This window comes from Denticeps clupeoides, chromosome 4, assembly GCF_900700375.1.
Source record: "Denticeps clupeoides chromosome 4, fDenClu1.1, whole genome shotgun sequence".
In the NCBI taxonomy this organism is placed as follows: Eukaryota; Metazoa; Chordata; class Actinopteri; order Clupeiformes; family Denticipitidae; genus Denticeps; species Denticeps clupeoides.
The window spans coordinates 33,354,776-33,366,250 of record NC_041710.1 but is presented as its reverse complement, the minus strand read 5'-3'; the positions used below and the strand labels follow the sequence as shown (position 1 = coordinate 33,366,250).

Sequence of the window (11,475 nt, the reverse complement as noted above, 5' to 3'; positions counted from 1 at the left end):
CGCGCGAGCCGACGTCGGCACCTCTCTATGCTGCGGACGCAGCGCGAGATGGTGATGTTGCGAGAGAGCGCTGGTTACCTGGCAACGGCCTGCAAGCTATCGCGAGACTTCATTTATGCAGGGTCGTGAACGCAGTCCGTGGACTGGCAAAAACATCCCCTCGTGGCACTTCAAAATTATTCAACATTTCCGAGATGTCATTTCAAAAATATGGGAGTTAAGTAGTGAAGAGAACGAAAGAGTTACAACTGCAACGTTGTACTATATTATTTAATCAGGAAGCACACAGAAATACATACATCTTCCCTGCCAAATACAACGAACTGACTACTACACACCGTGGTTCACATTTACATTTACGGCATTTGGCAGACGCCCTTATCCAGAGCGACTTACAACATGCTTCCACGTCACAATCAATGAAGTGATCAATTCTGGTTCACTAGGACCCCCAACTATGAATACAATCTTTTTATTCACAGTTAATCTAAATATTCTCTAAAGAGGAAGGTCTTGAGATGCCGTTTGAAAGTGCTCAGTGACTGAGCTGTTCTGACCTCAAGGGGAAGTTCATTCCTACATTTACATTCCTACATTTATAAATGTAGTCAAATTATAAAATAATACTGTATGATTACAAGTAGAATATCGGATCAGACATTTAGAAAGAAAGTGAAGTGATTGTCATTGTGAAACACTGCAGCACACGGTGACACAACGAAACGTGTCCTCTGCTTTTAACCATCACTCTTGGTGAGTAGTGAGTTGCCACGAAAGGACGGTACCTTGCTCAGTGGCACCTTGGCGGTTCAGGGATTCGAACCGGCAACTTTCAGATCACTGGTCTGTTTCCTTACTGTCCCAGGTACACTGTTCATGGATAAAAACATTTTCAATTGTCATTTTGAATCGTCATCATGAGCTCCTCCCATTTTAAACGGTTTACAGCACTTCGAAATTAGGGCCCTTCTTATTATTCACAGCATCATGATTTTTTTCATGTATTTTTTTTAAATCACATTTTATTCTTTAATTTGTATTTGTTCATTTGGCAAATGTAGAAGTAGACAAAACCAGAACTTCTTTAAGAGTTATCCACATAAAACATCTCAAAATCCAATACTTATTTCACTTCAAACAATTACAAACATAAAATTAATGGGCTGCCCAAAAACATAGCAGACATATTATTAATATAATACATATTTGCATGATCAAATGAGACTCTCAATGTACCAAGACCAAAGAGATGGTTGTCATCTTCAGGAAGAAACTGACTGTCCCCACCCCACTGCACATTGATGGATCTGCTGTTGAGATCTGTGCACATGACAGGCGACCTCTCCTGGAACCTCAACATCACCTCCACCACCAACAAAGCCCAGCAACGTCTGCACTTCCTCATAAAGCTGAAGAAGACCAACCTCCCTCCTCCCATCGTGTTCTCTGCTGCTACATCACTTTCTGGTACAGGAACTGCACTGTCGATGAGCAGAAGGCCCTGCAGCGGATAATGTAGACAGCAGAGCGCATCATCGGGGTTCCACTTGCACCCATCTCCCAGCTCTACGAGAAATACCTCATCCGTTGAACTCGGAACATAATGAAGGACTCTCACCACCCCTCACATCCCCTGTTCTCCCTCCTACCATCTGGCAGATGGTTCCGCAGCATCAGAACCGTAACTGCCAGACACTGCAAGAGCTTCTTCCCCCGAGCAGTCAGAGCTCTCAATGCACCGCCATCACCGGAACACTGTTAAACTCAACAATACACTTCCAGCCTTATGCACCTGATCTTTGCACATGTCAACTCATCTCTGCTCTTTTTGCACATTCCTGCACGTTTTCAAATATCCAACTTATCCACTAACAAGCATCCTACATGATGTTGTCCAGTTATGACCTGTTTGACCTGTTCATTGTACAGAAAAGTTTTACTTTTCTCTTATAGAGATACTGTACAGTACAGTACCTGAGTTTTTTTTGTTTTAGTTAGTATAGTTTAGTTCAGTGTGGATATACATACATTATACATATATGATTGCACTGTGTGAAACATTATTTCAATATATATATATATATATATATATATATATATATATATATATATATATATATACACACACACACACACACTGTTTACACAGTATACAGTGTATGTTCACTGTAGCCAGTATATACAATATATTGTACTGACAATAAACCAAAACCAATCCTGAAACTTCAATCTTGAGACACGCTGAGCTATAAAATGAGAAGTGCAATAATCAAAAGTTGTTTTTAATAGAAAAAGTTCACAATTCTCTAACAAATCAGATATTACTTCTGAGAAGAAAAGCTGACATGATGTTTCCAGACACTTCTGCACAAACAGCGCAGTCTGTAGTTAAAGTTCAGAATCCATGGCATGTTGGTGATGCATTAGAAGAGAGTCTTGCATACAATATTAAAAATGTTCATAGGTTTAAATGATAATAGAGTGCAATGGTATACTCTGATGGGTGGCGGCTGTAATATGAAGATAGGGTCTTTGTCAAAACAGTGAGTGATGCAAGATATGACATATCTGCTGAGGGTAAAAATGTCTTTCAGATAAGGGCACACTTGGACGACTTCTTATCTGTGGGTGTCAGTTTCTCCTCACGAGCTGTAGGACTCTGTAATGGTTATAAAACAATAAAAAAGATTTAATTACAGTCTCATCAAGAAAATAAATGTGTTATTTTAATCCCATTAGCACTCTGTAATTAAAAAATGTGTAGTCTACTGACCTGCTTCTTGTTTATCTTAAACAAAATGTCACGAGCCAGTAAAAAAAAATGACTGGAAGGAGAAGGTGAAGTGTCAAAATTAAAATAGACCAAATTATGTTCACTGTAGCCAGAATGAATGAATGTTTCCCTAAAGTTTCATACTTTCTTCTTACCATTTTCAAGAACCCTCAAACTCTGAATGAAAGTTTACTTTAATGTAATACCAGCACTCAATGATTTTCTCACCTCCTCCACGCAGATGCTGGACTTAGCAACTTGTTTCAAAAAAAGAAATCCCATGATCCTTGGCCAGCTGTTGAGAGATTTCTTTAAGTTATTCAAGACAAAAACGGAATTCTCATGGAAGCAACAATATAGCTTCTCCTGTTTAAAGTGGCCACAGCAGATCAACCGGTTTGACTGCTCGCATACAGACGTCATAGTGGATGCCCTTCTGATGAAACCCTCCCCATTAACCCAGGTTTGAAACCGGCACCAAGAAATGTACACGTGTCCCCATTGGCTGGGTTCTCATGCCAAAATAAAGGGGCATATTAATAAATATGACAGGCTCCACTATTAAACTGGACCAATAACCACCATCCACTCCCAATTTACCCAACCCTAGCTGGATATAATAACTGGCTCTCACCTTCACACCCACCTCTTTGGGCACCTTCCTTTTGGTCTCAATGTCACACTTGTTCCCCAGCAACATTCGGCTGACTCCTGCTGAAGCATTCTGGGCAACACAACGTTGCATCAATTAAATGTAATAATTAGTCCTCCAAACACAGATTGTTTTTAAATGTATTTTCTTTAGAAACTTGAAATTGAGTTTAGTTGCTCTGAAATCCCTTCAGAGCAATTAATGATGCATAAATAATCTTAATCATATAAATAAAGTCTCAGTCATGTCTTGGTCTCGGACATAGTAGTCTTGATGGGAAAACGGCGCTTCCAAACAAAACAGTACCATTATTTTTTACACTCCTAAATTCAAATGCACCCAGTCATTTGAATCACATTACATTGTAACATTTTCTCAATGGACACTGCCAGGGTTTCACAGTCCACACACATCATACACATCACAGCATAGTGAAGTCGACAAAAAATGTCCCAAAAGTCATTCAATTTCAATATATATATATTGTTCAGACCTATTATGCACAAACACGAACATGCTCCTCTCACATCAGGAATACTCATGGCTCACAACAACATATCCTACCTCTTTGATGCTCTTCATCCAGTTCTGAATGTTCTCAAATGACTTCTCATCAGTAATGTCATATACCAAAATGATTCCCTGGGTGAAAATTATGATGATGATGATTATTGATTCTTTGCATGACTGCAGCCATGTTCCACTCATAGCTACTTGTACTCACCATAGCTCCTCTATAGTAGGCTGTAGTAATGGTTTTAAATCTCTCCTGTCCTGCAGTGTCCCTAAAACAACACACATACACCCACAGTTCAAAATATGTATGTGCCCAATCAAGACATTAAGGTCACGGACTGTAAAAGAATTTTAGGAGGTAAAACATCATTTAAACATGTAAACTGCTTTAAAAGTAATTTTTACAAGCTCTGATTAAATCAGTACAGAACTGAACAATATATGAATATATGAAACTGGTTTTAAAAATGTCTGTTGTTACCAGCAGGTCTCCATTGTAGTATGATCTATTGATGTCCTAGCCACTATGATAGACAATGGTTCATTATTGCCAGTTTGCTTCCTAATTTTGATATATTTCCACCCCCACCATAAAAAGAAAACATGCTTGCAGAGATTTTTGCCTCTGTGTATCAAGGGGGGCAGCACGGTGGTGAGGAGGATAGACACAAGGTTTCCTCCTATCGTCCAAATGCATGAACTGACTATGTGTGTGTGTGTGTGTGTGTGTGTGTGAGAAAGCGGTTATGGAAAGTGAATGAAGCTGAGCCAGAGCCTGAGAATGGACATTACAATAATAAATGGAAGTAAAACTTATTCACTCTTCTGCCTCACCAATATCAGAACACTACATTTTAAATCACGACAAGGTTCCAAAGCATGGAACAAAATTAAGAATTGACTGCACATTCTTTAAATGTCAATTATTTTAATAATGTACAGTTTATTTTATCAAGCACATTTTACGCCTGATTGTCACAGCATTTGAAATCCTTCCAGGAGCAGGAAGGCCAGGGAGCCCAGCATCCCTCATCAGTCAAATCACGTTGAAATCAGTTCAAATCCCAAATCACTGATGTCCCCTTGATCATGGTGCAGTCCCCACACACTGATCCCTGGCCGACTTTCATGACTACCCACTAAGCTGATTGGTTAAATGCAGATGACACAGATGACCGCGTGTTGGTTCACCTGCTTATGGCAACATAGTCCATAAAGGCCTCTACCTAGAACACCAAATTTCACGGCTCCAAAGACAGCATCAAGACATTTTTACACTGGTTACTGCTCCGTTATACTATCCACTTCAGTCTTTAAAAGACAGAATTTGTCATTGGCTTCTCTTCTGTTCACTTAATGATTTGCACTAACAGATAATTTAAGCCACTTTTTAAAAAGTTATCCCTGCCGCTGCAGCAAACAAATCATCTGAAGAAAAGGTTGCACGTTTTTTCTCACTTAACAAACTCCCTACGTCACTCAGTATTTCAGTTCTCATCCACAGGTCATATGACGCTCTGCTCCAGGCACTGCTGATCTCACTACAGCGGAAACTGAAACAGACTCTTAAGAACATAATATTAATTTTAAGTCCCATGTAGACTGCTAGTAGTTTCGCTGTGCTCCCTTAGATCTGAGAACTTTTGCCAAATTAATTATGCGGACAATCAGACCGGTTGATCTGCTGTGACGATCTCTAACAGGAAGGGAGATACTGTCCTTGTGAAAAACTGCAGTACAGCACACAGTAACACAACAAAATGTGTTAGTGAGTGGTGGGCCTAAAAGATACAGACATTTTGACAAAATCATGAAAGGCTCCCAGGGAGCAGTGTGTGTGGATGGTACCTTGATCAAGGGGACAACAGTGGCACCTTGGTGGTTCAGGAATCGAAACTGCAACTTCCTGATTACGAGTACTTACCCACCAGGCCACCACTGCCCCTACTACAGATCTACAAATTAGTATTCTATATAACCTAAAAGATAAGGACTTTTTGACAAAATCATGTTATTCCGGTGGTATTTCAAGTTGGGGACAGGTCATGGGTCAAGTTTTTACCACTGAAGGAAAGAAAAAAACAGATCACTTGATCCGATCATAACAGGTAAAATATTAGAATTACAATAATGTCTAAATTTCTAAGAAAAAAAAAAAACAGCCACGAATAGCACATCACTTGTTAAAATCAAAGCAGGTAAGAGCCTAAGAATGACAGTAAAGTCCCATTCCTCTGAACTGAAATGAAAGTGAGAGCGGGAAGCAGGCGTGCCCTGACACAGCCAGCCTGTCCTTTCCCAGGGAAAAAAAAACACACATTTTTCTCTCACCAGGAAGTGGAGGAATCCAGGCATCAACAGGCCATGAAATCTGTACACAGACGTTCACAGGGGTGGGGGGGGGAATAAGAAAGCTTCTTACCAGATTTGCAATTTGACTTTTTTCCCGTCCACATCAATGGTTTTAACTTTGAAGTCAATCCCTGGGGGAGGAGGGAGACGAGCTCAGATTTGGCTCGAACAGAATATTTTACACGGTTCGACCCGAACAGGAACGTCAGCCTACCGATGGTGGAAATGTAGGTGGAATTGAAGTTGTCCTCCGCGAACCGGATGATCAGGCACGTTTTCCCAACTCCGCTGTCTCCGATCAGTAATAATTTAAAGAGGAAGTCGTATTTCTTCGCCATTGCTCCACCGTAACAAGGTGTGGAAAGTAAAAAAAAGTTTTTACACAGTGTATATTCACCAAGAGAAAACGTTTAGTCGTTCAAATGTTCCCCGGCTCTCCGCTCTCCTGGTAGGACGTGTTTCCGCGGAAACACTTTTCCTGCTTCTGGAGAGAAACGTGGACATTTAGCAGAACAGCGGGATCAAATGCCGCGGTCCCTCATTGTCGGCACGAAAAGAACTTTCACTTGTTCCAAATCCAACCCCACCAACACACACTCCTCCTGCTGCTGCTGCTCGGCACTGCAGCGCGGAGCAGGGAGGGCCGGGCTTCCAGGGAGGGAGCGGTGGAGCAAAAAAACAGTACATGGGACATTAATATTAACCTATTATTAATATTAATCCAAGTCTTTATAACGGCATCTTAACTCAAATTTAGACTTGCATGACAAGAAATAACACCATAAAATGCTGTGCTGTGATATAATACTTACCATAGCTAAAGGGAAAACGAATAAAATAAATCAAATGTGACTGTTTACTACTTTGAATAATATAATAAACTATAATAAAGAGAAGAACTCTTTACTGATCTAAACAATCAAATACAACTGTTACGCAACAACGTTGTCATTGCCACGTGTGAACAAGTTTACAGTGAACAGGACACTTTGACCTCACTTGACCTCACAAACATGGAGCGGAACAGTGGCGCACGCGTCTTTATAAAATGGCCACCGGCGCGGCGCCCATTTCCGCCGCCTTCTTCCTCCTCTTCCTACCGCTTCTGTGCAGTTGTCGCAAACTGATTTGGATCTGAAACCTGATTCGGATACATTTGATACACAACCGTGTATCACGACAAATAAGGACAGGTCGCTAAATATTTCATGCAGTGACGGGGACATGAAGCTCCGAAGCGCGTATAGAGGATAAGGGGCGTGGTAAGCGAAGCCCCGCCTTGAGGCGTGTACCGTTTTAAGCAGAGCCACGTGACCAATAACAAAGGAAGCCTCGGTTCGTTACGTCAGCGTCTCATCCCAAGCGTCGCTTCGTGGAATAATGTCTTGAAGTGTATGAGCAAATATCGGACAGAATTTTTCTTTTATTTATTTTGTTTGGTAGTAATTTTATTAGTTAAAGAGGCTCCGAGAGTGAAATTATCCACCTCTGATGCGCATAAATTTGCCAACAGGAATAATAGGTCTACTATCGGTTTGTTTTATATTATCGTATATATGCTAGCTTTCTCTTTTTATACTTCATTATTTATATCTTTCTTTCTGATCTCTTTGACACAGGAACTGCATCTACTTTCGTTGCACTTGTTACAATGACAATAAAGATATTCTGATTGTCTCTGTACACACAACTAAAATGTCTAAAATAAACACTAAGAGGCTAACATTTGTGTTTTTGTTCAGTGATCGTGTTTAGTTCTTATGTGTTACATTCAGGGGAACCTTTTTTGACTTTTGAAAAAAAAAAACATTTTTGTTCAGTGTATTTGGTCTTTTTCTTAGAACTCACCTCCCCAGCCTTTGAGAACACCATCTCATATAGTACGGAGGATTCTGGTGACCATAAAAACTGAAGAACAGGACAACTGCCTCCAATAACCTCATATTCATGGGCATTAACTAGGGAGATGTCTGTATTTAGAGATGTCAGAGTTGCCCCCTCTGCTTCCCTCTCATTATATGCATTCCAGCATGTGGAAGGTGCTGTTCCAGTGTGTATCCACCTCTATAATCATACATTTGCAAAGTATTGCTAAACATGTTGAAGGTAATGCCGAGTTGGACCCAGGAGGATGCTTACTTAGTATCCAGTTCACTCCACAGAGATCCTCAACTTGAGTGCAGAACATGCCATCTTTAAAGGACTTGAAATTCTTACCATTAGACCTACAACTTGTGACTGAGGCCTCCTGTTCAACTTTACTGTCAACCACTTGATCAAAAATGTGCTCCTTACTTAGTATTTGCTGTAAAGACTGCAACACTGGAATATACGGAAATGTTCTTGTATGATAATCCCTTCCACACTCACCACCAAGCTGGAGCACCTGGGACTCAGCTCATCTCTCTGTCAGTGGATCTCCAACTTCCTAACCGGGAGACCACAGGCAGTAAGGATGGGCGGACATGTCTCAGCCACCCTCACTCTCAGCACTGGAGCCCCCCAAAGCTGTGTTTTGAGCCTCCTGCTGTACTCTCTGTACAGCTACGACTGTGCAGCCACTACAAACTCCACCACCATCAAGTTTGCTGACGACACTGTCGTGGTGGGCCTGATCTCGGACAACGACGAGACGGCCTACCTGGAGGAGGTTGGAAATCTGGTGAGCTGGTGCCAGAGGAACAATCTCAACCTGAACATCAGCAAGACAAAGGAGTTAATAGTGGACTTCAGTACAAAGCAGGAGAGGACCTACCAGACCCCTGTCATCAACAGGAGAGAGTGGACAGCTTCCGTTACCTCGGTGTCTACATCACGCAGCACCTGTCATGGTCCTGTCACATCAACACCATGGTGAAAAAGGCCCGGCAGCGTCTCGTCCTCAGACACCTGAGAGACTTTAGACTGCCCTCCAAGGTGCTCAGGAACTTCTACTCCTGCACCATACTGACGGGAAACCTCTCAACCTGGTTTGTGAACAGCACCATGCAAGACAGGCGAGCACTACAGACGGTGGTTCAATCAGCTGAACGCATCATCTGTACCAAGCTCCCTGACCTTCAATCCATCTACAGCAAGCGGTGCTGGACCAGGGAAGATAGTGAATGACCTCCGCCACCCCAACAATGGACTTCTCTCTGCTGCGATCAGGGAAGCGCTTCCACTCCCTGAAGTCCAACACAGAGAGAATGAGGAGGAGCTTCTTCCCGTAGGCTATCCGAGCCCTCAACATCAACACTACATAGGACAGAACACCTAATACACGCCAGCACTTTCAAACTTCTGGACTCAATCCCCCCAGTCCCTTGCACTTTACACATTTGTACCCCTTCGCCCTACTCTTTGCATATAATTTATGTTTAAAAACATACATTTGAATTATTTGTTTATATTTGCAATATTTGTAATATTGAGGTCAGTAGCAGTTGCACAAGCATTTACTGCATATCATACAGTGTATGACTGTGTATGTGACAAATAAAAAAAAGTAAATATGAAACCAATCACAGACCAGAACAACATACGCTAATCATATTTAAGCTATTCTGGTCTGTGATTAGTTGGTTTTGTGTCAAATGGTTGTTTTTTTGCGGCAACTCTTGTAATGCTGTGCAAAGAGTTGAGTAAGCGTGCGGTTGAATTTGAACGAACACAGAAGTGAGACAATGAGCAAGTGTTCAAGAGAGAATGAGAGCGAAAAAAGCAGCATTTTGTGTTCATGTAATTGCACGATCTGACATCGTGATTGCACGACAATACACTTTCTACACAGCGCACTGTGACCACAGAATACTGACAGATTGAAAGCATGTTTCATTTGATTTAGAAAAAAATAAATGTAGAAATAAATGTAGTGCTCCCCAGGAGCACCAGATAAGGGCTAATTCTAGTCCAAATGAGGTCTTGTGAATGTCTTTTCTACATAAATTTAAACTTGTTTTACATATCATTTTACAGGTCTACAGTTTCTCGGCTCTGTCCATAACAGCAGTGCCATTTCACTGTTCCAGTTCATTTTCCTCATTGATTGATCATCATTTGATTGTCTCAGCAGCAGATTTGAATTTGGAAATGCTTTACAACTTTGTATGCATTTGGATATGCATATGCAATTTAAACTTTAACAGCTCCTCCTCATAGACTGACCAATCATAAACCTTTCTTGATCCCACCCACTTAAAAAACAAGTTTCATGACCTGAACTAGAGCAGATACATTTCTATCCGTGTATTATTAACACTTACTTTGAGCAAGATTATATGTATCAGAATTAAAATCAAAAGATTTAAAACACAACAATCTATGTTCATATTTGGCATTGAGGAGAAAGCAAAGACCACCAAGTGATTTTATTGCTGTGTGCATACTAGCATACAATGCATGACATAATTGAGCTTGCATTCAGATACATGTTTAAAAAAGACTTTCTAAATTCAATGTAGGGGGACAGGTAATACAAGATAGGAATTATTGACAGACACAGAAAGAGTGGCCAGCTATAAATGAGGATGCAGGATGAGTGAGTCAGGATCCCAATTATAGTAGAGGAAGGTTTTAGGAAACTGTAGGAAAAAAGCAGTCCTAGAAATTCTTTATAAACATGATTTAAAGGATATTCCTTCATTACACATTACATTTCCAGCATTTCCAGAGTGACTTAGAACATGCTATCATTTTACCATTAATGAAGTAATCAGTTCTGGTTCACTAGGACCCCCTTGAGCTGTTATAATAATAATAATAAAATAAAAATTGACTCACAAACACATGCATGTATACTTTACATCTGCCAAATAGACTTAGATATATAAATACAATTAGATATAATATGCATGGTTTGAGAAAGGTGACAATAGCCAGACTAGAGCACGAGATTTGGTGGATTTACCAAAATAATTATTTTTTTGTGTATGTTGAATACAAGTATGTTTATTAAAATTAGAGGTGGGCATAGATTAATTTTCTTAATCTAGATGAATTCCAAGATTACAGTGAGATTAATCAAGATTAATCTATAGCAATCTAAATGAATCTAGATTAATCTATAGCAATCTAGGTCTCCATTGAACCGAATCCTTCGAGTCCTAACTACACCATGTCTAAATTGTAAACTCCAATATATTGGCTTACATGAGTCCGGTTGTAGAGGAAGTTAACCGCCAGGAGCGCTAACCCGCTCTCT

General features: G+C 40.5%; 1 protein-coding gene across 2 annotated transcripts; it reads right to left on the bottom strand.

The window, feature by feature from the left end:
• Nucleotides 1–2,264: 2,264 nt before the first annotated feature.
• LOC114787955 (ras-related protein Rab-13) lies at nt 2,265–6,931 on the bottom strand. Of its 2 annotated transcripts, none has more exons than XM_028975956.1 (8): nt 6,508–6,931; nt 6,364–6,424; nt 4,150–4,210; nt 3,990–4,067; nt 3,420–3,497; nt 3,002–3,068; nt 2,774–2,825; nt 2,265–2,659 (listed from the first exon to the last, which is right to left on the bottom strand). In XM_028975956.1, exons 1-6 carry the CDS (start codon nt 6,629–6,631, stop codon nt 3,024–3,026), a joined length of 447 nt encoding a protein of 148 aa, XP_028831789.1. In that variant the 5' UTR covers nt 6,632–6,931; the 3' UTR covers nt 2,265–2,659; nt 2,774–2,825; nt 3,002–3,023. The 2 variants fall into 2 exon arrangements, with proteins under 2 accessions (XP_028831789.1, XP_028831788.1); XM_028975955.1 differs by having other exon boundaries at nt 3,408–3,497; nt 6,508–6,930.
• Between the last annotated feature and the right edge of the window lie 4,544 nt (nt 6,932–11,475).

What these genes read in the sequence shown, in the direction of transcription:
- LOC114787955 (XM_028975955.1), bottom strand. Translation starts at nt 6,631, where the DNA reads ATGGCGAAGAAATACGACTTCCTCTTTAAATTATTACTGATCGGAGAC. An exon ending in CACCTACATTTCCACCATCG is followed by an intron (nt 6,425 to 6,507) that starts GTAGGCTGACGT and finishes CTCCTCCCCCAG; the next exon opens with GGATTGACTTCAAAGTTAAA. An exon ending in CCAAAGAGGTGGGTGTGAAG is followed by an intron (nt 3,069 to 3,407) that starts GTGAGAGCCAGT and finishes ATCTCTCAACAG; the next exon opens with CTGGCCAAGGATCATGGGAT.